General features: G+C 37.8%; 14 protein-coding genes across 14 annotated transcripts; 7 read left to right on the top strand and 7 right to left on the bottom strand.

Annotated features, from left to right (window-relative positions):
- Nucleotides 1-16: 16 nt before the first annotated feature.
- NCAS0B02040 (ceramidase) lies at nucleotides 17-982 on the bottom strand (the record flags this gene model as incomplete). Its single annotated transcript, XM_003674614.1, has 1 exon — nucleotides 17-982. One exon carries the CDS (start codon nucleotides 980-982, stop codon nucleotides 17-19), a length of 966 nt encoding a protein of 321 aa, XP_003674662.1.
- A 1,461-nt stretch (nucleotides 983-2,443) lies between these two features.
- On the top strand, nucleotides 2,444-3,985 carry NCAS0B02030 (uncharacterized protein; the record flags this gene model as incomplete). The annotated part of the gene is made up of 1 exon (XM_003674613.1): nucleotides 2,444-3,985. The coding sequence occupies one exon, from the start codon at nucleotides 2,444-2,446 to the stop codon at nucleotides 3,983-3,985; it is 1,542 nt and encodes a 513-aa protein (XP_003674661.1).
- A 1,408-nt stretch (nucleotides 3,986-5,393) lies between these two features.
- NCAS0B02020 (40S ribosomal protein eS6) lies at nucleotides 5,394-5,918 on the top strand (the record flags this gene model as incomplete). Its single annotated transcript, XM_003674612.1, has 1 exon — nucleotides 5,394-5,918. The coding sequence occupies one exon, from the start codon at nucleotides 5,394-5,396 to the stop codon at nucleotides 5,916-5,918; it is 525 nt and encodes a 174-aa protein (XP_003674660.1).
- Nucleotides 5,919-6,168: 250 nt separating this feature from the next.
- DTR1 (Dtr1p) lies at nucleotides 6,169-7,761 on the bottom strand (the record flags this gene model as incomplete). The annotated part of the gene is made up of 1 exon (XM_003674611.1): nucleotides 6,169-7,761. The coding sequence occupies one exon, from the start codon at nucleotides 7,759-7,761 to the stop codon at nucleotides 6,169-6,171; it is 1,593 nt and encodes a 530-aa protein (XP_003674659.1).
- Nucleotides 7,762-8,171: 410 nt separating this feature from the next.
- NOG1 (putative GTPase NOG1) lies at nucleotides 8,172-10,112 on the bottom strand (the record flags this gene model as incomplete). Its single annotated transcript, XM_003674610.1, has 1 exon — nucleotides 8,172-10,112. One exon carries the CDS (start codon nucleotides 10,110-10,112, stop codon nucleotides 8,172-8,174), a length of 1,941 nt encoding a protein of 646 aa, XP_003674658.1.
- A 726-nt stretch (nucleotides 10,113-10,838) lies between these two features.
- Nucleotides 10,839-13,484, top strand: FZO1 (mitofusin; the record flags this gene model as incomplete). The annotated part of the gene is made up of 1 exon (XM_003674609.1): nucleotides 10,839-13,484. One exon carries the CDS (start codon nucleotides 10,839-10,841, stop codon nucleotides 13,482-13,484), a length of 2,646 nt encoding a protein of 881 aa, XP_003674657.1.
- A 412-nt stretch (nucleotides 13,485-13,896) lies between these two features.
- NCAS0B01980 (YheT family hydrolase) lies at nucleotides 13,897-15,261 on the top strand (the record flags this gene model as incomplete). The annotated part of the gene is made up of 1 exon (XM_003674608.1): nucleotides 13,897-15,261. The coding sequence occupies one exon, from the start codon at nucleotides 13,897-13,899 to the stop codon at nucleotides 15,259-15,261; it is 1,365 nt and encodes a 454-aa protein (XP_003674656.1).
- A 279-nt stretch (nucleotides 15,262-15,540) lies between these two features.
- On the top strand, nucleotides 15,541-16,353 carry NCAS0B01970 (uncharacterized protein; the record flags this gene model as incomplete). Its single annotated transcript, XM_003674607.1, has 1 exon — nucleotides 15,541-16,353. The coding sequence occupies one exon, from the start codon at nucleotides 15,541-15,543 to the stop codon at nucleotides 16,351-16,353; it is 813 nt and encodes a 270-aa protein (XP_003674655.1).
- Nucleotides 16,354-16,696: 343 nt separating this feature from the next.
- Nucleotides 16,697-16,930, top strand: ERI1 (Eri1p; the record flags this gene model as incomplete). Its single annotated transcript, XM_003674606.1, has 1 exon — nucleotides 16,697-16,930. One exon carries the CDS (start codon nucleotides 16,697-16,699, stop codon nucleotides 16,928-16,930), a length of 234 nt encoding a protein of 77 aa, XP_003674654.1.
- A 555-nt stretch (nucleotides 16,931-17,485) lies between these two features.
- On the bottom strand, nucleotides 17,486-18,865 carry MSY1 (tyrosine--tRNA ligase MSY1; the record flags this gene model as incomplete). The annotated part of the gene is made up of 1 exon (XM_003674605.1): nucleotides 17,486-18,865. One exon carries the CDS (start codon nucleotides 18,863-18,865, stop codon nucleotides 17,486-17,488), a length of 1,380 nt encoding a protein of 459 aa, XP_003674653.1.
- Nucleotides 18,866-19,076: 211 nt separating this feature from the next.
- On the top strand, nucleotides 19,077-19,424 carry MGR2 (Mgr2p; the record flags this gene model as incomplete). Its single annotated transcript, XM_003674604.1, has 1 exon — nucleotides 19,077-19,424. One exon carries the CDS (start codon nucleotides 19,077-19,079, stop codon nucleotides 19,422-19,424), a length of 348 nt encoding a protein of 115 aa, XP_003674652.1.
- Nucleotides 19,425-19,657: 233 nt separating this feature from the next.
- ELP4 (Elongator subunit ELP4) lies at nucleotides 19,658-21,049 on the bottom strand (the record flags this gene model as incomplete). Its single annotated transcript, XM_003674603.1, has 1 exon — nucleotides 19,658-21,049. The coding sequence occupies one exon, from the start codon at nucleotides 21,047-21,049 to the stop codon at nucleotides 19,658-19,660; it is 1,392 nt and encodes a 463-aa protein (XP_003674651.1).
- A 258-nt stretch (nucleotides 21,050-21,307) lies between these two features.
- ECM31 (3-methyl-2-oxobutanoate hydroxymethyltransferase) lies at nucleotides 21,308-22,297 on the bottom strand (the record flags this gene model as incomplete). The annotated part of the gene is made up of 1 exon (XM_003674602.1): nucleotides 21,308-22,297. The coding sequence occupies one exon, from the start codon at nucleotides 22,295-22,297 to the stop codon at nucleotides 21,308-21,310; it is 990 nt and encodes a 329-aa protein (XP_003674650.1).
- A 303-nt stretch (nucleotides 22,298-22,600) lies between these two features.
- SWD3 (Swd3p) lies at nucleotides 22,601-23,578 on the bottom strand (the record flags this gene model as incomplete). Its single annotated transcript, XM_003674601.1, has 1 exon — nucleotides 22,601-23,578. The coding sequence occupies one exon, from the start codon at nucleotides 23,576-23,578 to the stop codon at nucleotides 22,601-22,603; it is 978 nt and encodes a 325-aa protein (XP_003674649.1).
- Between the last annotated feature and the right edge of the window lie 194 nt (nucleotides 23,579-23,772).

Here is a 23,772-nt window from a genome sequence, read left to right as displayed (position 1 = left end):
TAATTTAAATGGTTACTCATTTTGTCTTTCGAGATTCGGTTGTTGGAATATTCTGTTTTTCGATGGGTCCAAAAAGTTTCAATGAATATTTTGTTCCTACAGCCATACCTTTAGGGATTAATTCAGGTAGCAGTTTCCATCTCCAAATAAAAACATGTTCATTTTCAATACCTAAAGTTATCACTCTGAGATATTGTAAATACACGATATAATAATATATACCGATCCCAGTCAACATGTGCCACCAACCATGTAATTCGAAAAAAATTCCCAATGGTAACTCCAGTACATTTCTTCTAAACCCGATCCAAAATGAACAATAACGGATATCCAATTTCCAAGATACAAATCCAGAGAGGAAAAACACAACACCTATTCCCATTGATGAATATAAATTTCTTTTAGTTTCGTACGAAAGGACGTGTCTGTATGTTAATAGTCCCGCTGTAAAGGCGACCGTGACCACTAGGATACCAAACAGGACCTCATGAACGTTTGTGTTTCTCCACATCAGATAGACCCAGCTGACGATTGAAATGATGGCAAAGATGATACTACCTGTGTAAATTTCATCTTTGAATTTTTTCCTTTCCCTAATCTTTTCATTTTCTCTACCGGTACCAAATTCGTCCAATGTTTCGCAAATAAGGCTCCAAACGGGGATACTCATTGCGTAAATCATGGGTAATTCATCTAGCAATTGGAATCTGTATTGTAACGTCATATGGAATAGCGAGGACCCCACACCGACAAGTGCATAACCAGCACCAATTAAATAGAATCTTAGCTCCAATCCATTACGATATGTAGATCTAGTGGAGTATAGTGCAGCAATTAGATAAGAGATGTTTGAGATTGTATTTGCCCATTCTGCAATGTAAGGGGACACGACGTAGTTTTGTTCACACCAATCGATAGTGGATGTTGTTTCCCCCCAATATCCAGTGGATTCCTCCGGGTACGGCCAAGATAAAAGTCCCATGTTCAATTCAATTTATTTTTTCGCTTGGAATGCAACCTTACTGATCTGTATGTAAGAGATTAAATTCCCGAGAGGGTCTTTCTATGCTTACCCTTTCCTTTGTATTTTTGTTCGGATGTGTCATATGATCTGAAGGGGGGTAAAAATCCTTGATTAGTTAAGCACTCGCTCGACATTCGGCCGAAATCAACAAATACACCCGTGACGTGCTTGCATACGTACTATTATTAGCTAGATATAGAAACGGTTCTATTCATGGCATATTGTCGGAATGTTACTACATATATCGCCTCAAATTTTCGGTTTCCCTTCGCACACACTTATCCAATCGGTCGTTCCCAGGGAAGAGCGTAGAGGGTAACAACCCGGCGTGGAGGAACAGAACGCTGAGTCACAGATAACCGGAACCAGATGGGGTACCCGTGTTCCTGGAAATGGAGCCAGGAACGTTAACATGGGCGCGTCGAATCCAGGACCTCTTGCGGGAATCACCCCAAAAGAGACTCGAGGACCTTACGTAAGGTTTGCACCTCCAACGATGAACGTTTTAGTACCAAACAGGCAATTGTGGCAACGTTGATGCGCTGAGAAATTTGCGCACCCTCAGCCTGGCCACAGACAGGACCGCGGCCGGATCTAAGCCCAGCCCGAATGGGAACAAGCTTCTGGTTGTCGAAGAAGAGTCCAGGGAATTTGTCGAGGGGAACCGTGAAACAGCGTACCTACACTGGTGCGATATTCTCGTGGCCAGGTAATCGGGCTCGTTGTCGTTAATCAGGAAGTGATAGTGGACGGTTCCTTCGCACGATGAGGGGACCACTCACATACCTGCGTGCAGATACCACATCCGTCGGAGCTGTTGACAAGGCGATTTTCTGGAGAGAACAAGTGTCTTTCCTGGGGTCAGTCCCGTATCATGCGCCTATTTTGGGTTGAGAATAAATCATTCTATTTCCATTCGGAAGGCAAAGTGGAATTACCGAACTCCTTTCGCAGAAGAATCCAAAAATACTTGGAACCTTAATCCTGCATATTTTTTTTTGTTCGAGCGGAAAATTCATGAATAACTGGCAGAAATGGGATCATGCAGTTGTGCGCTGTTTCCTCTACAAATGTAACTCATTTGCCAATTAGGTTTCAAAACCGCGGAAACCACAACCGTGTTATTAATCGTTTCCAACATAGAAATATGGACAAATTTAAGGTAGATACGGCTTGCTTTATTCTCTCCATGTGTTCATATTTTCTTCATATAAAGCCCCTCTTACTGCCTGGCAAAGCAACTCAAGTTTTAAAGTAAGAAATCAGGTACTGTCGAATACCTGCAAACAATTGAAAGCTAATACAAGTCATTCTGGAAAAAAACATTAGGAAAAATTAAATTTTGGGGCAAAATTTTGACAAAAACACAGAAAAACCAAAATACAAAACTAATAACTTTCTTTCTACAACATTTTTCAGATGGGTAGACGTAAAATTGAGATTAAGCCAATAGCTGAAGAGAAAAACAGATCAGTGACTTTCGCCAAGCGGAAAGCTGGCCTCTTTAAGAAAGCTCACGAACTGGCTGTCTTGTGTAAGGTCGAAGTGGCACTGATAGTCTTAGGTTCAAATAACGCATATTATGAGTATTCTTCCATGGACTTGGATGAATTCTTGAAATGTTACTTAAGAAATAAAGAATCGGAACATTACGTTCAACATCCAACGGAGTATGAACTTAAAAGGAAAAGGTCCTGGGGTGATTTCACTGAGGACAACAAACCTATTTTAACCAATGACCCCAATAGAGACGGGATGATAAGTAATCACAGCCCATACAACACTAATGCAGCGCGACCTTTAGTCGTGAATAGTCAGGAACAACTTCGAGCAGAGGGGTTAAGAACTGGGACTGTATACCGGTACCCTCCAGGAATGAATGTAGGTTCAGTACATGGAACGGGTGAGGTCATAATGACACAACCATTTCCAACACCTCAAGTGGTCGACAATTTAGACACTCAAATGGACTCCATTAAGAGACAAAGGTTACAAACAACAATGTATTCTGGTAGCCCGCAATTCCAGAATATGCCAATTGCAACTGGATCCATTAGACCCGAAGAACTTCCTTATTTTAGACCCGCTGCAATGAACCCTACTAACTATAATATACCGCCTAACGTGATGGGAATGACTTTCCCAAATGCATTAAATAATCAAGGTATTGCAGAACCTCCAAACCAACAGTCCTTAATGATGCCCGCTCCAGGTGCCTATGCATCGGCAGTAGACCCAAACACGGTAAGGCAAGATGTTAGACCCCTTTTGAAATTACAATTACCTGACATTCAATCTCAAAATGGGTACCGAATGTTTCCTTCTCCAATATCTCAAATCCCAAACACAAACCCACCCTCACTCACATCATCCCGTTCTGGTCCAATGCCAGGTGTACTATCAGCCTCATCCTCCATGAATAGTATATTTCCTCTATCGACAGCTATATCTAATAGGGACAATGTAACCAATGAGAGTATGAAACCTTTTGACAATCAACAACAGTTCCCCTCCATAAGACAACAAAAGCTTCATATTACCGGAGAACTACCGCAACCAACGGTAATAGGTTGTTTCGAAAAGTCGAAACTTCAAAATATGCGTTTCAATCAACCTGTAACTATTCCAGAGTCACCTCCGGGCGATACTCTGGTTCAATTACCATCTCTGCCAACTTCCGCAACAGGAAAACAGTTAATCATTGACCCTCCTGATACAACTGATTCATCTGGAGGTCCTTTGCAATCCTTGAATGAGAACGCTGCAAAGGTTGTTCGGCCCTCAATTGAATCCGAAACTAGCAATAAAGATGGAAGACCTACCCAACATGACAGTTCGTCCTCTAATATCACACCAAGTACATCCAGATCAGGTGCTGATGACAATGATGCGCGAGACGAAATCCAAATAGAACCTAGTTTACCTCGAGTGAAGGCAAATCACCGACCACTTTCAAAGTAGATGGGAGTCGACTACATGATGCAATTTCTCCAAACGAAAACCGGAACCCAGAGGGAGGAGGAAAAATCGATCGCCCTGATGATAAAATAATATCAACCAATGACGAAAAACGGAGTGAATCTCCAGGTTCGTCGCCAGTTGACAGAGGTGCCAGTGACGAAGTATCTCTGAAGAATTCATGAGAGATCAAGAGAAACATCTGTATTCACAAATATGTCTTCTTACACTGATAGTGACAATTTGCGACATCTTGTTTGAATCAACGGATTCCTTGAGATGCGGGAGTAAATAATTAATGAATATAAACATTATATTTGCATCTATCTATCTAATGTAACATTATACCAATAAAAACTGTATCTTTAATTAGTGGTTACTGTGATCTGTGAATAGACTTCGGTCTTTCGGCATCGTGTCTTCTTGAACTACAAAAATTACGGAGTTAACTAGCCTTTAGCAGCAACCTTTCAAACTCTAGTCCCCATCAGCTACTTAAGATAAATAAGGCGGGCGAAGTTATTGAGCTGCCACCTTTCTTTAGGCATTCATCTTTCCTTACCATTACCACTTTTATCAATTTTTATTACGTAATAGTATCCAAGTTCAATGTGACCGTTCAAAATCCGTACATGTTTACACCCATACATTTTAAGGAGCATTTTTTTTAAGAAATATTGAAATTCCTAAATCTCTCCGCTCGCGTTCCGATGAATCTCCCTCCAAACATGGGCTTGGAACCGCAAGCCTAGTCCAGTCCTGCCATTGGGCCAAACGGAACTTTCTTGGAATTACAGGGAAGACTGGGCTGGCAACGTCCGTTCCCAGACAGAACTGCTGGGAAACAGATATACAAAATTAGTTATTCAAATATTTCAATATAAGAAATAAAGAGAACTTTGTGTGAAAGACCTACGTAATAAAGAAAGTGAGCCATCATGAAGGTATGTGGTTGATATGATACAGTTGAATTCCGAGTTAAGCCAATTATAATATATGACAGAAGAGAGAGGAGCCTTATGAATGTTATAAAATGACGTGGATGAATCAATAATAAGCATATGTGTGAGGAGATAAATGGATAAATGCAATGATGATCAACAAGCAACATGAAGAAATTATTATCATTTATGGAAGAATCATTAAGGACATGGCCATTTGGAATACAATGAACTATTTTTTTGAATGTTCGAATTACTAACAAAATGTTTTCTTTAAACGATTTATTAAGTTGAACATTTCCTACCCAGTCAACGGTACTCAAAAGACCATTGAAATTGATGATGAACACCGTATCCGTATTTTCTACGATAAGAGAATCGGTCAAGAAGTTGACGGTGAAGCTATCGGTGATGAATTCAAGGGTTACACCTTCAAGATTGCCGGTGGTAACGATAAGCAAGGTTTCGCCATGAAGCAAGGTGTCTTGTTGCCAACCAGAGTTAAGTTGTTGTTGGCCAAGGGTACTTCTTGTTACAGACCAAGACGTAACGGTGAAAGAAAGAGAAAGTCCGTTAGAGGTTCCATTGTTGGTCCAGATTTGGCTGTTTTGGCTTTGATTATCACCAAGAAGGGTGAACAAGAATTCGAAGGTGTTACTGATGCTACTGTTCCAAAGAGATTAGGTCCAAAGAGAGCTAACAACATCAGAAAGTTCTTCGGTTTGACCAAGGAAGATGATGTCCGTGACTTCGTTATCAGAAGAGAAGTTACCAAGGGTGAAAAGACCTACACTAAGGCTCCAAAGATCCAAAGATTGGTTACTCCACAAAGATTGCAAAGAAAGAGACACCAAAAGGCTTTGAAGGTTAGAAACGCTCAAGCTCAAAGGGAAGCTGCTGCTGAATACGCCCAATTGTTGGCTAAGAGATTAGCTGAAAGAAAGGCTGAAAAGGCTGAAGTTAGAAAGAGAAGAGCTTCTTCTTTGAAGGCTTAAGTATAAATGTCATAAGGGACTCACATGTTCTGTACTTCATCTTCTTTAATTTGTATATTTTAACTTAGTCTAATAAAGATTTCTCTATTATTATTAAATGTTTGTTTTCGTCTATTGTATTATAATACTATAAAACAAAATTTGAAATTCAATAGTCTCATAATTAAAGTATATCTTATATGATTTTTTATTATTATATGAAATGATAACTCTACATATTCTCCCATGTTGTAGTAAGCACTATTTCTTTCTATGGCATTTTCCATTTGTTTCCGTATTTGAGCAAAGTTCCAATTAAAACCAAAGATATTATATTGCAGAGTCCGAGTCCAGTGAAGCACCAACCTATTCCCATATGTTTGCATAAAATAAGAATAATCGAGGAGCTTATTGCTGCTCCGACATTTCTAAAGAAACTACTTAAGGCAATGGCCCCAGCGGTCTTTGTCGTCATTAATTCTGAAAGATAGGTCATTGTCGTATTGCTACACCATGTTAAACCAAACGCCATCAATCCCGAAAAGAGCAAAACAATTGCTAAGTGAAAATGTTTTTGAATTGCCCATCCATATCCAATACATCCCGCAGTATTTATCAGTATTCCACATATATGTAAGACTAACCGAGATTCCAATGGAAAACTTTGACCTTCATGTGTTTTTATCCATCTTGCTCTTAGATGATCAGATAGATGTCCTCCAAGTTGAGATCCAAAGATCATACAAACTCCGGGACATACATAGGAAAGACCGATTTTCAACATTGACAGCTTATAGTCCCTTTCAAGAAAATGTGAAAGTGACACACTAAGCGCGTAATAATTGGAAAATAACAACGCTGTACTAACTGACGCAATCACAACAGGAGGGAACTTTAACATGTCCCAATAAAAATGTACGTTTGGTCTAGGTGGCTTTGGGTATAATTCTTTGAATTCGGTAGTGGTGTTACGGGGTTTTTGTATTCCTAGGTCTGTGAAAAAGGTCCATCTAGGGGTCTTCCTAATGGGTCTGGAAAATTCAATATCGTCGTCCCTCCTGAGCTTCAACCGTCTTTCATCCCAACCTGGGTCTGCATTCCCAACAATACATCTTAATGTTTCTGGAAGAAATGCGACAATGAGTAATAGTCCAACACCTCCCATAATTCCAGTGAGACCAAATAACCATCTCCAATAATTACCCTTCATCAATATTAACCCAGCAATGATAGGTGCCAAAACTGGACCCATATTAGGACCAATCATAAAATATCCGATTGCTCTACCTCTTTGTTTTGGTGGAGTTATATCTGTTACAGTTCCTGCACCTAGAGTAATTACTGAACTAGAACCAAACGCCTGTACAATTCTAAGAACAAACAGGGAAGAAATATGTGCAGGAATGGAAGCCAAAAGAATATTAACGATAACCATTAAAAGGATTGAACATATGTAAAGAACTTTTCGGCCACCTACATCAGCAAATAAGCCCCAGAATAATGGGCCTACAGCAAATACAGCCATAAAAACAGAAACTGTTGCATTTATCACAGTGCTACTTACATTGAAATCTTTTTGCAATGTTGGTAATGCAGGGATATATATATTACCTGAAAGAGGACCCAAAAACCCTATGAATGTGATAATGAACATTATCACGTAGATTTGACCTGTCGAAAATAAAGTATATGGGATAACAGCTGTAACTTCTTGATTCGATTCTTGTTTATCTTCGTCTTCAAAATTTAGAATTTCATCTGGTTTTGAGGAAATACTAACATCTTGCAAAGAAACAAAACGGGCAAGGTTAGTTTCACTAGAACTGGAACTATTTTGTGCATGCGATGAATTTGTAGGAACCATATTTTCTTTAAAGCTAATATTTATCTAGCAGTCTTGTTCCTTGTTATCTACTAAGGCTGGAAGTTAATAATATTAATGGCGGAGTAAAATCTTGAATTAACGTAGTGGGAGGAAACGTTAATAATAATGTTTGTGTCGCCGCGCCATTGGTGTCATGGCCGCAATCGATATAACCTCTTTCTTGTGACAGAGAAAAGGATTTTCTCAAAACCTCATGGATGTGAGATGACAAAACATTTCGTCTTTTCAGTGTTAATCACATAATGTATTGAAAAATCACTTTTTTCACTGGTAGAAATCAAGTTTAAATTCGTAAAGATGGATATTTCATTCCTTGAAATATAAATAATATACAGTTGAAATATGATTATGTTAAAATATGTAAAAGGCTCCAATGCTCCCACTTCCAATCAACGGAAATCAGTTTTACCAGAACCACGCTTCCCACTGAACAAATGTTTTGGTAGTGAGGCAGTTTCATGTCTATCAGCTTCACCGATTCTAGCCATTCTGTTTCTTTCTCTTCTTTGTAATTTAAGCATTCTTTCGGCCTTAGATCTCATTGAACCATCGGCAACACCATCCAGTAATCTATCTGTTTGTCTCAATTTGGTACCATTGGCATTGGATTCACTAGCTTCAGAAGCACCAAACACAACGTCTGCACCAGACTCAGAATATCTATTCTTACCAGCGGCAACTCTTTGCTTATCTTGTAACGAGGTCATGTCATGACCTAACGTAGCCATATGCTTTTCCATTTTATCAAAAGATTTAGAGAGTTTAGAACGAGGCATAATGGCTTTATTCTTTAATGACTTTCTATTTCTGGCTTCAGCAATCATCGTCTTCTGTTTATTTCTTATCCAAGCAGCTTTGCTCTTAATATCATCAACCTCGTCAGCTTCAAATCCATCAAAGGTTTCTTCTTCATCATCAGAATTGTAAAACCCTTCGGCTTCTAATTTCTCTTCTTCTTCTTCTAGAGCTTGCAACTTGGCTGCAATTTCAGGATCTAAGAAATCATAAACATTCTTACCATCCAAGATTTCAGGCATAATATCATTCTTCCATTCGTCATCGTCCAATAGATATTTATCTTTCAAGTTAACATTGTAAACACCTGCACCACCATTTTCGGCTTCCACATCTCTAGCCAACATTCTTCTATTTGGATCTTCTGGATCATATTTCTTCAATGATTTAACAGAATCAGGAATATATGGACTTCTTTGAATATCATCCCTAGCTTGTGGTTGTGCCACATGGATTTTATTCAAGACATTGTTAATTCTAGCTTGAGACTTCAATTTATTTTCAATTCTGGAGGCTAATAATTTCTCACAAGCTTTATTTCTGACTTCCATGACATTTTCCTCTAATTGACAAGAAGAAGTCATAATTTCTACACCAGCGGTGTCTTCCACAGTTTTTAGTAAAGCAGCACGTTCTTCGTCCAAATCTTCAGGTCTAATGATATCAGTCTTGTTGATGACAACCATAACGGATTTATTGGCAAATAATGGCTTAATAGAATGGAATAATTTAACTTGGGCTTCCACAGTGAAACCACACTGTTCTGAAAGATCCATGAAATATAAGACACAAGAACGTAAATGAGCAATAGCATAAATAGATTGCATTTCAATATTGTTCATTTCTTCAGTTGGTCTATCCAAGATACCTGGGGTATCAATGGCTTGAAATCTCAAATACTTGTAATCGAAATGACCCACATAAAGAGACTTCGTAGTGAACGCATATGGTTGAACTTCCACATCAGCCTTAGTGATACATCTTAAGAATGAAGATTTACCAACATTTGGATACCCACAAATCAATAGAGTTCTAGTGTTTGGATCAATAGATGGTAATCTCCCGATATGTTGACGAACTTGTTCCAAATAATTCAATGGATCCTTCAATTTCTTGACAATAGTAGCCATTCTACCTAAAGCAGCTCTCTTCAATTGTTTACATTGGAAAAGAGATTGACCAAACTTCAACAATCTAACGTAATCTCTGGAGACTTGTTCTACTAGAGACTTAGCACGAGAGACAGCGGCCAACGAAATCTTATAATGATTCTTCTCGTATAAGGTATCCATTAAATCTCTGTGGAACGGGTGGACATCATTAATATTGGGGAAACCTTTTAGAATATCTTCGAATTTTTCCACAAAACCTTCACCAGTAAACTTCACTTTACGCATGTAAAAGGCTCTGATTCTGGTAATCTTAAAACCAGGTCTGATGACGGTTGGAGTCTTTCTTTGAGTTCTGTTAAGAACAATGTCTAGCAAGTCATTTGCAGGGGACACTGTTGGGATATCTTTCCAGGATAATTGCATTTTGGATGGTTATACTGATGGAAGATAGATTGGTGGATCCGACTAACAGTTCTTGTATATCTTTGAAAGAATTCAGACTTAAAAGTGTTTTCTAACTCAAGTAGGAATAAAATTATCTTAATAAAATTTGAAAAGCGATGAGATGAGATGAGATGAAAAATTTTCGATTTCATTTTTTTTTTTTAATTATTTTATCATTTTATACGTCACAGTAGAATAATAATAATGTCACAATTCCTTTGCGGGAGGTTAGAAATGGAGGGAGATATTCATCTACGTTATTCACTTAGTTAATTTGGCCTTCTTCTAGGTAGGAAATCAAAAAAAAGGTTTAAGATTGTTTATTTATAAATATTTTTTTTTCTTATGAAGTAACTAATGAACTAAAGGAAAAAAAATCTTTTTTGACAGAAACAGAAATAAATTGATAAGATAAAAAGGAACAAAGCAACTTGAACCTTTTATGATGTTAAATAAACTTTAATTTTTCTTTACTTTCCAGAAGAATTAGTGGATCGTTTACAAGGTTTTAATCACTTTGCTGCTGGAACAAACGAATAAAGACTCTATATATTTCTCAAGTAAATTATATAAGAAAAATCCTTGAAAGGTTTACTTCCAATACAATAACACATTGCCGCCATTGCCGCCATCACCTAACCATGTATTGATAGTTCTCCTAACTATATATATTAATTTGGTATTATAGTCAATTGGAAATAACGAATGAGCGCTCCGTACAAACTGAAATATTTAAAATCCGCGGATGAGTTGAATCAAAGGGAAACAGATCACAACATTTATAGAAGAAAGGTCTATCAAACAGTTGGACAAGTAAAGGACACTATACAAAGCGATATGTCAAGGGAACAACAAACTCCTCTTGACCCTAAGAAAAAAGTAGAGACTCCCAACCAGGAAGACACAGACGATAGCGCAACTTTGGCACCTTCCACAATAACGTATTCAAGAAATAATGGATCGTTCACGGTAGATGACGGAAGCACAGTGCATAATGGAGTAGAACCTCATATAGATCCGGCACCTTTGAGGTCTAATGGTGCATCACCAATGGGTGCACAAGATAAGATACTTTCTTCACAGTTGAGCCAATGGAATTATAATCATAATAGAATCATGTTGAACAGAGGAATCCTTCACGTTATAGACATACTTCATGAAATGGAGTTAGAGAATAGACAACGCCCCATGCATGTCTTACAAGATAATGAGAATCAGTTACATGTGTTAACTTTACAAGTTAAAGTGGATGGGAATTATGGTGGAAGTAATTTTGATCTGGATAAGGAGGCTATGGCAAAATTATTTAAATCGCAGATAATGAAATCACTAGCTCATTTGAAATCATTGAAGAAAAGAGTGGATGACGTTTCATCAAAAGTATTCATTACAGGTGATGTCAATACCGGAAAATCTTCATTTTGTAATTCGTTATTGAAAAGGAGATTACTCCCTGAAGATCAACTACCATGTACAAATGTATTTTGTGAAATCTTAGAAGCTAGAGAAAATTCAAATAGAGAGGAGGTTCATGCAATATTATTGAAAAAGGCCCATTCTGTGAAAGACGCAAATTCCATCTATAACATAAAGGATATATCATCTTATGAAATCCACAAGTTAGAAGAATTGAACGAATTGGTACAAGAAAGTGAAAAATATGCTCTACTAAAAATTTACATTAAAGATGACCAGAGACCACCCGAGCAGAGTCTATTACGAAATGGAACTGTAGATATTTCGTTAATCGACTCACCTGGCTTGAACATGGATTCAATCCAAACATCGGAAGTAATGGCTAGACAAGAAGAAATTGATCTGGTCATATTTATCGTTAATGCAGAAAATCAATTGACATTATCTGCAAAAGAATTTATCACTTTAGCTTCGAGAGAGAAGAAACTGATGTTTTTCGTAGTGAAAAAATTTGATAAGATCAAAGATAAGAAAAGATGTAAGGAGCTAATACTCAAACAAATTAAGGACCTTTCTCCTGAGTCATATAAGAGTTCCTCCGAATTTGTTCATTTCATTTCTAATGATGCTGGAGATGATGATGAACCTAATAATGATAGTGATCCCTATGCAGATGATGGTCCAGACCCAGATTTTGACAACTTAGAAAATTCTTTACGGAACTTTGTTTTGAAAAGAAGATCGTTATCTAAACTTCTACCGGCTAAAACATATCTTTGTAAGCTATTAAGCGACGTACAGAAGATTTCAGAAAATAATATGAACATTTATCAAAAGGAGGGAAAAGAAATTAAAGATGATCTAAAATTATTAGAGCCCGAATTAAAGGAAATTAAGACACGTTGTGACTCTGTTACGGCAACTGTTGATAAAATCGTTGAGACCACATTAAGTTGTACTTATGATTATACGGTTGAAAAAATTTCAAATTCTCTAACACTATCAACAGATTATTATCCAAAATACGAAGGACTTTCGAGAATATACGAATATATTATATCAACCGAACACTTTATGAAATCACAAATTATTGAAAGTCTCCGGTTAAGCGAAGAATTTGCCAAGAATAAAACAGAAGGAGCTGTTAAAGAGATCAATGATTTTGGGAAGACGGAAATGGGTGACGACTTTATGTCCAATCGTGTCTTTAATAAAGACCTAATGTTTAGTCGTAAACTTCACTCAACTGTTAGAGAGCTATCAGTGCCGCTTGGAGTTTCTGATCTTTTTGCTCCATCCTGGGAAGGTTTCTTTAGTTATTTGAGCTGGGGTATTTTTAGCCCAGTGTCTATCAAGAGTAAAGATATTAGCGCAATAGAGAATGCTGATCAAAATGCTTTGATGAAAGCTTTCGGACTTAAAGATTACCCATTGACACGTTACATATATCAGCCATCATTATTATTCACATCAAAACTTCCTACGCTAGCTTTATATTCTTTTGGTGGAGCAAGACTTGCTGGGACTGTTATTATTAATGGTCTTTCCACATTTTCTTGGAAGTCACTAGGTCAGCTATCTGGATCTTTAGCTATTCTCTGTTCACTGCTTGGGGCAGCTTACTTTATCAATGACTTACCAAGGGCGTTACCCCAGAATTTATCACTGAAATACATTGCCAAATTGAATGAATTAAATTATATCAGGAATAATGCTGACCGAATAGCAAAAGAAGTTCGAAACGTTTTAAATATTCCAACAAGAGAAATTCTAAGATCATGCGGGTTGGTAATGGATAAGAAACAAACAACCAAGAGAGAAATGGAAAAGAAATATGAAGATAATAACATTTCATTAAATTTCTTCCGTCAACTATCCGATAGGGCAGCATCACAACGAACGATTATTGAAGGAATAAACGTATATGTCGATTAAAAAATATTATATACATTGTAAATATTATTTATTCCAAATTATTGAATACATTCTTACATGAACTTAGCTTGTGTAGCAAAAACTGATCTCCATTACCTCAGGAGTTGGAATAAAGGAAACTACACATCAGAACCCTTCCTTTTTAACTATTTCACAAGAGTTTGAGCTCACCATGCAAACATTAGGCTGCATTAGAATATAATGAACGTCTAACTACAGATAGCCTGATAATAATATATGTCAGGGTTCAGGTACTGCGGGGTTAAGACTCACTTAAATCCTTCCGCGGAATGTGAAAGTCCTTGTTTTGCCAATCTCGAATAAATTTCAGAATAATTCATACATAATAGACAGGTCCTTCAAACCCAATAAACTCGACATAAAAAAAAGATACCACCAAGAGAGAATAAGGATGGCTTCACAATCAACATATCCACTCATTAAACCATGGAATTGGGGGTATCACGGAACCGTGACCCAAATTACCAGTAAGGAAGGTACTGTACTCATTCCATTAAAGGACAACAAAGAGGGTATTCCATTAGCAGAATTAGTTTCAAAGAATGTCCCTAGTTTAAAGGATGGTGCTAAGTTTGAGTTGAAACCTTTTTTATTCACTGGTATTTTACAAACTCTGTACCTTGGCGCAGCTGACTTTTCTAAGAAATTCCAAGTCTTTTATGGTAGAGAAATTGTGGAATTCTCAGATACTGGTGTATGTACTGCCGATTGGGTAATGCCATCTTGGAAGCAAAAATATAACTTTAATGAGAAAACATCAACTTTTGACAAGAAAGCATTCGACCTGGACGAAAAAGAAACACATCCAGACAATTGGCCTCGTTTGCAACCTCGTACCAGATACTTAAATGAAAAAGAAATGACGACTATCCACGAGGATGACAGACCATTGGTTGTTTGTTGTCATGGGTTAGCTGGTGGCTCTCACGAACCAATTATCAGATCATTGACTGAAAATCTATCTAAGGTTGGTAATGGGAAATTCCAAGTGGTTGTCCTAAATACTCGTGGCTGTGCACGTTCTAAGATTACTACTCGTAACCTATTTACTGCTTTCCATACTATGGATCTACGTGAATTTGTCAACAGAGAACACCAAAAACATCCTAACAGAAAGATTTATGCCGTTGGATTTTCATTCGGGGGTACAATGTTAGCAAATTATTTAGGAGAAGAAGGTGATAAAACTCCAATTGCATCTGCTGCAGTGTTATGTAACCCGTGGGATATGGTATTATCCGGTATGAAAACGAGAGATGATTTTTGGACAAGAACGCTATTTGCTAAGAATATTACAGATTTCTTGACTAGAATGGTTAAAGTTAATATGGCAGAATTGGAATCTCCAGATGGTTCTAAGCCTGATCACATCCCAACAGTGAAAAATCCATCTTATTATACATTTACCCAAGAAAATTTGGCAAAAGCCAAGGATTTTAAATTAATATCTGACTTTGATGACGTATTTACTGCACCTGCATTGGGTTTCAAAAACGCATTGGAGTACTACGCTGCAGCTGGGTCCATTAACAGACTACCTAATATTAAGATTCCTTTATTAGTTATCAATTCCACTGATGATCCAGTTGTTGGGCCGGATCCAATCCCAAACCATATCATAGATTCAAACAACCACCTACTGCTATGTGAAACCGATATCGGTGGCCATTTGGCATATTTGGATAAAAATAATGATTCATGGTCAACGAACCAAATCGCCAATTATTTCGACAAATTTGATGAAGTGGCATTATAGAGATAGACTCGCTGTATTAGATTTTATTTTATTTCTATCACTCTTTTTTTCAACTTATATAATTAGATACAACCATGCTTTGAAAAGTGTAAATAGCTTACTCGTTCTTTCTTTTCTATTCTCCTCTGTTCCTTATTTTCGTCTTCTCTGTATTTGAGGTTAATATTACACCGAAGGCTGTTGGGAATTTTTCAAAGATGTGATAAAAATCCGATGGATGAATAGGCTCCACGTATTAACTAACATTATGTATAAACCACAAGTGACAACTAGATAGTTATGGCCTCTATCGATTACCAACCTGTTAATATTAACTCTGCGGAGGTATTAAAAGGTATTAATGCTGGTAACTATCAAGACTGTGATTTTGATATCACCAAGATATCGCTAAGTGCATATCTTGAAACACGAGTAACCCCATATTTCCTACAAGATGTTGACACTATCCAAGCTCCTCCAAACAGCAGTGAATGTAGTTTGTATGAAATCGCCCGTTGGTACGTCACTTTTAGGAATTTTTTGGAGAGACATGATCTTGATAATTGTTTGAAGTACCCATTTCCCATTGAAAAGAATGTGATTCAAAGAGCAGAACAGATCATGATTGATAAGTATGTCCCACCCAAAATGTTTCCCTTAGAGTTTAAATTATATTTTCCACTGAGTCAATCTCCAACAATAACGCTCGAGTTATTTACTGAGAGGGTGTTACCTTCCACCTTATTTGACATGGCTAATACGCTATTTAGAGACCTCAATATCGATGATCCCATGTTTATAAGAACTCAAATAAGGGTTATTGACTTATTAGTACAATACAGTAAATGCAGACCATTGGCTGATGATTTGAAGGGTTCTATGATCCGTGAAAAGATCATACAAAAATATCAATCTCAAATCGGCAGAGAACAATTGGATGAAATCTTGCCAAAGGAAAATGGCTCTGGTGTAATGTGGAAAGCATTAGTAAGAATTAACAAAGAAATTAGGGTGCTAAGACAAAATCATCAAAGAGAGTGCCAACGTCGCCGTCATCAAAATCAAAATCATATGAACAGACAATACAATCATGGAGCGAGAAGATACTCTTGAATAAATAAACCGCATATAATAGTTTGGTTTTGTGAACTGAAAATGTGTATACATATATTAAGGATAATTATTGTAGTTCAGTAGGTGTATACTAACAATGAACAATTATTTAAAGAAATTATGTCAGTTAGAAATAATTTCTGTCATCCATTCATTATCCTGAAATAATTTTTGTCGTGCGCGAAAGGGCTTCTTAAGAGCAATAATAGCATAACATTCTTTTTTAGTCCATCAAAATTAGGTATATAGGTAGTGCCAAACCTCGATCTACTTCCAGTGTACATTTCTATCTAGCGACTACTTACAGATACAGGACAAACCCTTTTTAAGCTTCAGACTCAATATGCATCAAAAGGTAGTCGGTGCGCTTGTATTGTTCGTCACCTACCTCATCCTCGGTTCAGTTCTTACATTTTTCATATTTTTTAAAGAGGACACAAAGATATATTATTGGTGTTGGTTATTATTACTACCGTTAATGATGTGGCTTTGGGTGCTTATTGCATGGTTCGACTCTGAGATGTTTCGAAACGCCAAACCGAATAAAAGAGATCAAGGAACTAAAAAGGATCTATAAAGAACGACTACTACCTATATCCACATGTAGTATATGCAAACATTATAATAATAATACCAACCGCAATACTACCGCGCGTGACTAGGATACCCAATCTGTTCTATTTTCTGTTATCGCTAAACTGCAACACAATAGATAAGTGACACCATTTACTTTATAAGGAAAAGATATAACTACAAAAGATGTAACTGTGCTTTTTGAAATTGGAGTGTATATCGAGAGCATAAACCTAATTGGAACTAGACCAATTTTAGCGTGTATTCTGTTCAGTTTCATTTTCCAAGGGCATAGCAAAGCTTATAAAAAGGAGAAGGAATACTTTGGTTTAACATTTTTTGTTTGTAATGGTACCACCGAAAGATACGTAAACAAGAATATTTTTTAATTATCTTTTCCAGTTGGGCATCCTACCTTGAATTTTTGACATGATGTTTTCCTATGCGTGAATTAAAATGAAAGAAAATCTATATTTACATGTAGTATATAAAGGCATTATAAGAATGACATTGAAACTACTCTTACTATCATTAGTAATAACAATACGGTGGAGAAATTCTACTGCAACTTAACGACAAATGTGTTTTGTTTTCCCAATTTCATTAGTAAGACAGTCTTATCAATTAAATAGGGCTCCCAATTTGTAACATTGTCTATTGCCTTTATTCTGTCTGAATGTAGGTAAACACTGCCTTGAGCAATCTTTCTCTTAGCTTCTGACTTGGACCCGTTGGTTAATCTTGCAATTAGTTCTATTAGTGTTTCTGATTTGCTACCATACTGTAATATATTGGCCTTACTACAAATGTTTACCAGCGTTTCTCCTGAAAGTGATAAATCCCCACTCCTAACAGAAGCAAAAAGAATATCTGACACTTGTTCCGCTTCTTTGCTGCTATCCTTGCCATGCAATAATTCAGTGATTTCCCTTGCCAAAATCTTTTGTCCAGAACGTAAATGAGTATTTTTTGCATGTTCCTTCACAATTTCGGTAATCTCAGAGCTTGTTAATAATGTAAAAATGTTCAAGAACCTTTCAACATCAGCATCTGTGGTGTTATAAAAAAACTGGTAGATATCAAAAGGTGTATTCACTTCTGGATCAATGAATACGGCATTTCCGGCACTTTTACCAAACTTTTCGCCTGTTGATGTCGTCAATAATGGTACAGTTATACCAAATGCAGGTTTCTCCTTAATTTTCTCCTCTAATCTTCCAATAAGATCAATCCCAGCAGTGATATTCCCCCATTGGTCGTTACCACCGACCTGTACCATAACTCCGTGTTCTTTGTACAAGTGGTAAAAATCGAATGCTTGAAGAATTTGGTAAGTAAACTCATTAAATCCCATGCTGTTCTGATTTGACAATCTTGCTGCCACCGAGTCTCTAGAAAGCATTGACTGAATCTTAATATGTCTACCATACTGTGCTAAAAAATCTAGCATCTTGACATCCTTCCACCAATGATAATTATCTTCTAAAATGTGCTCACCAAAACGCCTCGATTCGTTCTCTCTTATTTTAGTTTCATAATATTCTTTCCCTTTTAGGAAAAACCGTTGTAATTGCTTGCCAATAGAGTTTACATTCGTTTCTCTGACGAGATCTTCCATAGCAGATCTCTCGGACTTTCTACCACTAGGATCACCCACTCTCCCCGTTGCTCCTCCGACTAAAGTAACAATATCGTGCCCTCTAACGTAGAAGTTTAGCAATACCATCAATGGAACCAGGTTACCTAAATGGAGAGATTTGGCTGTTGGATCTACACCACAATACAACTTGATCTTCTTTCCTTCTTTTAACCTCGATGATAGCCAACTTTCTGGCTGTGAGATCTGAGAAACCAATCCCCTTTGTTTCAATTCACTCAAAATATTACTTCGGCATGCTGTACTGGTAATCCATCTTCTAGCAACACCCCACTTCAACATTTCGTCTCACGTCTCTTGCATCTCAGTACTTTCGTTAAAGTTCCCTTAACTATTCTCGAATTTTCCACTGTTAAACCCGCCGGCCTTTGATAGCGATATTTCAGAAACACTTCTCATGGCAAGAAATGACTAAGTTCACATACAAGTTGACGTTGAAGTCAGCTACTAACACTCATCCAAGCTACTACAAAGAATAAATAACACATAGAAGATGCCACCACCACCTAAACCAGTTTATGGACAAGAAGAGCCTTCCAACTGGGCGAAATTTAAAATGGGCCTAATGATGGGTACCACCGTCGGTGTTTGTACAGGGGTCCTGTTTGGTGGTTTTGCCATTGCCACACAAGGTGCAGGACCTGATGGAGTTGTGAGGACGTTGGGGAAATATATTGCAGGTTCTGCAGGGACTTTCGGACTGTTTATGTCTATCGGGTCAGTCATCAGAAGTGATGATGGCGAGAGGAGCTTGAATACAAAACAGGCTATTGCTTTGCAACAGAGAGCTAAATACGAAATGTGGAAGGTTCGTGCTAAGTATGGGATTCATAAAGAATGATTTGCTAAGATAAGTTGTAAAGATTCGGAAAAAATAGAACAGATCAGTTGTAATCTATCGCATTCTTACATGACTATGCATATGTTCTCATTATATAAAATCGATTATACTCATATAACTAAATTACCCACTTGTTAATAACAATTTTTTGCTTTATAAGCGTTGAATGTATGTACTATGTATTGATTATGTATTCTAACCCACTTTAAAGACAAGGAGAAGGTCGAATGATTTCAGTAATCTAAAGAAATTGTGGTACTCTTCCCTGAACTTCCAGTGGGATCGTTATTCTCAGGACGGTTCATTGATTTCTCATTCTTTTGATTAGGGTTCTCATCTTCAGTATCCTCCACTGGGATACTCCATTCTTCAATCTCGAATTTCTTTCTACCGTTTCTAAAAGCCCATTCGGATTTGGTGACACGCATTTCACCACGTTCACTAAATACAGGTAACTTAAAAACATGCAATAGCCCATGCTGAACCTTGCTTGGTTGGGACTTATAAATCTTCTCTAACCATTGTAACATCTCCTGAGGGAATGGTTCCAACTTTACCACTGAATCAAACAAATTTTCCAATTGAGTCAATAACAATGGTCCAAATAAATCTGATGAGATGGTACCAAACATGACACATCTGTCTCCATATTTCTTAATGATACTCCTTAGCCCATGTAATAATGCAATAATTCCAGTCAAATTGAACATCTTTGGTGGATACATGGCCGGGTGCAACAACGATGGAATTATAATTCTAATTAATTTATTGCTATGCAAATTTATGGTTTTTTCCAACTGTGTAATTACATTTGGAATTGGTTGGATGGGAGAAATAAATGTAATCTCAGATGATGTTGGCGCAGGCATCATACGAGATGTAATATCAAATTGGTGATTATAATCTCTATACTCATTTTCATTGGAATCCACCAGATTTTCTTGGCCATTCTTCTTCTCATCATGGAACCTATACTTCCATGCAATCTTGAAATCCTTATATCTCTGTGGTGTGGTAGCATTATTTTGTTCATTCAAGTTTTGAACAGATATTTTTGATTGTTCTTCAGAGATTTGAGATTTCTTCACGTCCTTACGTGAACCTTTATATATCCCAGGTAGTTCTTTGGCAAAACTCTGATTCAAACTTAATACAATTAAATGTGTATTACCTGCGTTAGGAGCACCACCAATTCTATTGTACACGACACCTTGTGCAGCAAATAATCTGGATAAAATAGAGTTAAATTCGGTGGTTCCCTGTTCCTCTACTAATATGGAGTTCCCTAATGGAAGTCCCTGATGAGTCAGCACTTTATCCAAATCACTACAACCAGTAGATGTTGATAGATGAGCACTTACAGGTGAGGGTCTAATTCCAGGATGATTTACATCCAATAGATCTTGATCTTGAGCCTGAGCTTGCTCTTGCACATCCACAGGCAACTGCTCTCTAACTTTCAAGTTAGCCATCCTACCAGATAATGTTGGTTGTCTACTGCCTGACACAGGACCTCTCATGGGTGTGTTGAGTGGAGTTCGTTGAGGAAGTCTGTTTCCTCCCGAAACGCCTCTTGCTGTGCTTTCTCTTCCATTGAGAACTTCGCCTCTCTTTCTAAATGACATTGTCAAAAGTAGCTAAGGTTTTGTAACTGATCACTTCTAATAGATAGAATATGAATCTCCAAGAAAGATATAATTCAATGGTTTTAATTTGTTTAAAGAAGAATGGATTATTAATTGCTAAATTGAACTTTTCCAACTCATCGCGATTTTCCAAATTTGAAAAATGTGTCAGTAAGATTAGCTAGTTATTATACGTAGAATAGATAGATAAATAGGATGCAAATACACGAAAAATAAATACAAGAGTCCCAAAGACACTTAAATATCTTCCTGTTGCTTTAGAAAATCTTGCCATTGCTCCTCTTTAATTTTGAAAGTATGTATTGAGTTCTCTGGGAACGTTTTTTCAGCAACACCCGTACGATAATCCTCTATAGCTTTCACAGCTTTTTCCTCAAGTGATTCATATTGTTTTACAAATTTAGGTACCGATGTTCCCAACATACCTAATAAATCAGATACAACTAACACTTGCCCAGCAGTCCCATTACCGGCACCAATGCCAATAACTGGGATCCTCAATTGTGATTGAATCCATGTAGCGACCTTATGTGGAACACATTCCAGTACCATGGACCAGCACCCCACACTTTGTAACAATTTTGCGGTCTCCAATAACTCCTTCACGTCATTCATATCCTTATTAGCCTGTACTTTAAACCCGCCTAATGAATGTGCCCTTTGGGGAGTCAACCCGATGTGACCCATAACCGGGATCCCCCTAGCAGATAATTCCTTTATTAACTGTGGAGTGTAATGATCCTTGGTATGCAACCCGACCTCCAATTTCACCGATGTGACATTCTCATCCAATTTCATCATATCAATAGCATTACCAATGGCATAGGGGATGCTTTTTTCAAATGAGCCAAAAGGCATATCAGCCACTATCAACGAAGTCCCTTGACTTCTACAGACAGACTTGACGTGGTATTGGAATTCCTGTAGAGAGATTGTCGTAGTAGATGGATACCCCAAAGATGTCATTGCGAGAGAGTCACCCACTAGAATCATATCTGAATGAGCCCTTTGCGCCCAAGTAGCTGTGATGTAGTCGTATGCTGTGCACATTGTGATTGGAACCCCTTTGGCATATTTGGAATGAATGTCTGGGATGGTTATAGGTCGTTTTAGATCCGGTGATGGCTGGGATGAGTATGGACGGTATGGGTATGCTCGAAGGACAAACTTTTGAGCTGTTAGTAGTGATCTTCCTCCTGTCTTTAGTAGGTTCATTGAAGACAACATGAATTGGTTTATCTATAGGAAGGGTATTGTTTCTTGTCTGTTGCCTCGAGAGGAGATGCCTCTTCAAGAATTACAATTTTTTAGTTGAAGGTCCGATCTGCGTTGTGTTATTGTCAAGACACAATGATAGCAAAAGAATGGAATACCATCCTCTTGTATTGTATACACCCAAGTGGAACATTATCAATGAATATGTCTTGCAGTTCAGCACAAAGTCCCGTCGTATACCAAAAAAATATTAGCTAATAAATAAAGAATGCTTGTATTTTATCATTACATAATGTTAAGAATATTACAATTGTATTAGGGTGTCCATTGCCATACATAGCATTCCCCATTAAGAGACAAGCTACACATCAAATTCTTGTAACAATGGATGCTCATAATGGGGGAATTGACATGATGCAAATCATCGTTCGCAGAACTATACAGCAACTCTTTAGTGTTCGAGTCCCAACAATAAATTTGTCCCGTCTCATACCCACTAACCACCAAGGGTGTCGGGAGTTTTTCGCTATTTGAGCCTTCTTGTGCCAAGAAATCTATCCCACAGCAATGTTTCAATGCGACACTCTCACCATCAGAGGGTTTAAAGGTCCTCACCACGTACCCTCTCACACAATCCCAAATTTTCACGATCCCATCGAAGGAACTGACCAACAAGAATTTCCCATTGGGCGAGAACCTCACCTGGGAGATGGGTACCACCCCATCGTCACTCTTCCAATCTTTATCGTATGTCAACGTCTTCAAACAATGACCCGTCCTCGTATCGAACAACCTAATAAGCCCATCAAAGGATCCAGAAGCTAGCACGCTGGAGTCTCTATCAGGACATATGCTCAATGACACAACGGACTCCGAATGAGCAGAAATGGTCTTCAGGATGGCGCCGTGGAACGTGTCCCAAATCTTGATACTCTCATCCATGGAGGATGTAAAGAGTAAGTTGCCTGAATCGTTGTAAGTTAAAGAGATGACAGGTGCTGTGTGGCCCATCAGTCTATGGAGACAACCGTGTGTCAGATGGGTTATCTCGATTGTAAAATCGTCTGATGCGGAAGCGAGACACTGGTTGTCGGGTGACCATGCTACTTCAGAGATAGGAGCCACATGGGATGTCGGTATGATGGAATGGATGGCTCTGGTTTGCAGGTCGTAGATGAGGATCTGGGTCAATTGAGTAACGGCTATGAGACGGCCATTGGGGGAGAACCGAGCACAAGTACAATGTCCCCTGGATTCCTCGAGAAGGGGAATGCTCAGTAGCGTTGTAAACATGGATGTGGAGCTGTGGTGACCTCCTTCATCCAGTAACTGTTGATGTAGATAGTATTAACAGTAACTTTTAATCATTATTATTCAAAAATCCGGCCGGGTAACCGCAAATCCGAGTGGCAAAATAATGAATGAACGTCTTAGGGAACAACTCAACACTATATTCACTCACTACACTACAACATAACAAGAACACA

This window comes from Naumovozyma castellii, chromosome 2 (assembly GCF_000237345.1).
Source record: "Naumovozyma castellii chromosome 2, complete genome".
Taxonomy (NCBI): Eukaryota; Fungi; Ascomycota; class Saccharomycetes; order Saccharomycetales; family Saccharomycetaceae; genus Naumovozyma; species Naumovozyma castellii.
The sequence above is the reverse complement of the archived record's forward strand: the minus strand, read 5'-3'. Positions and strand labels throughout refer to the sequence as shown.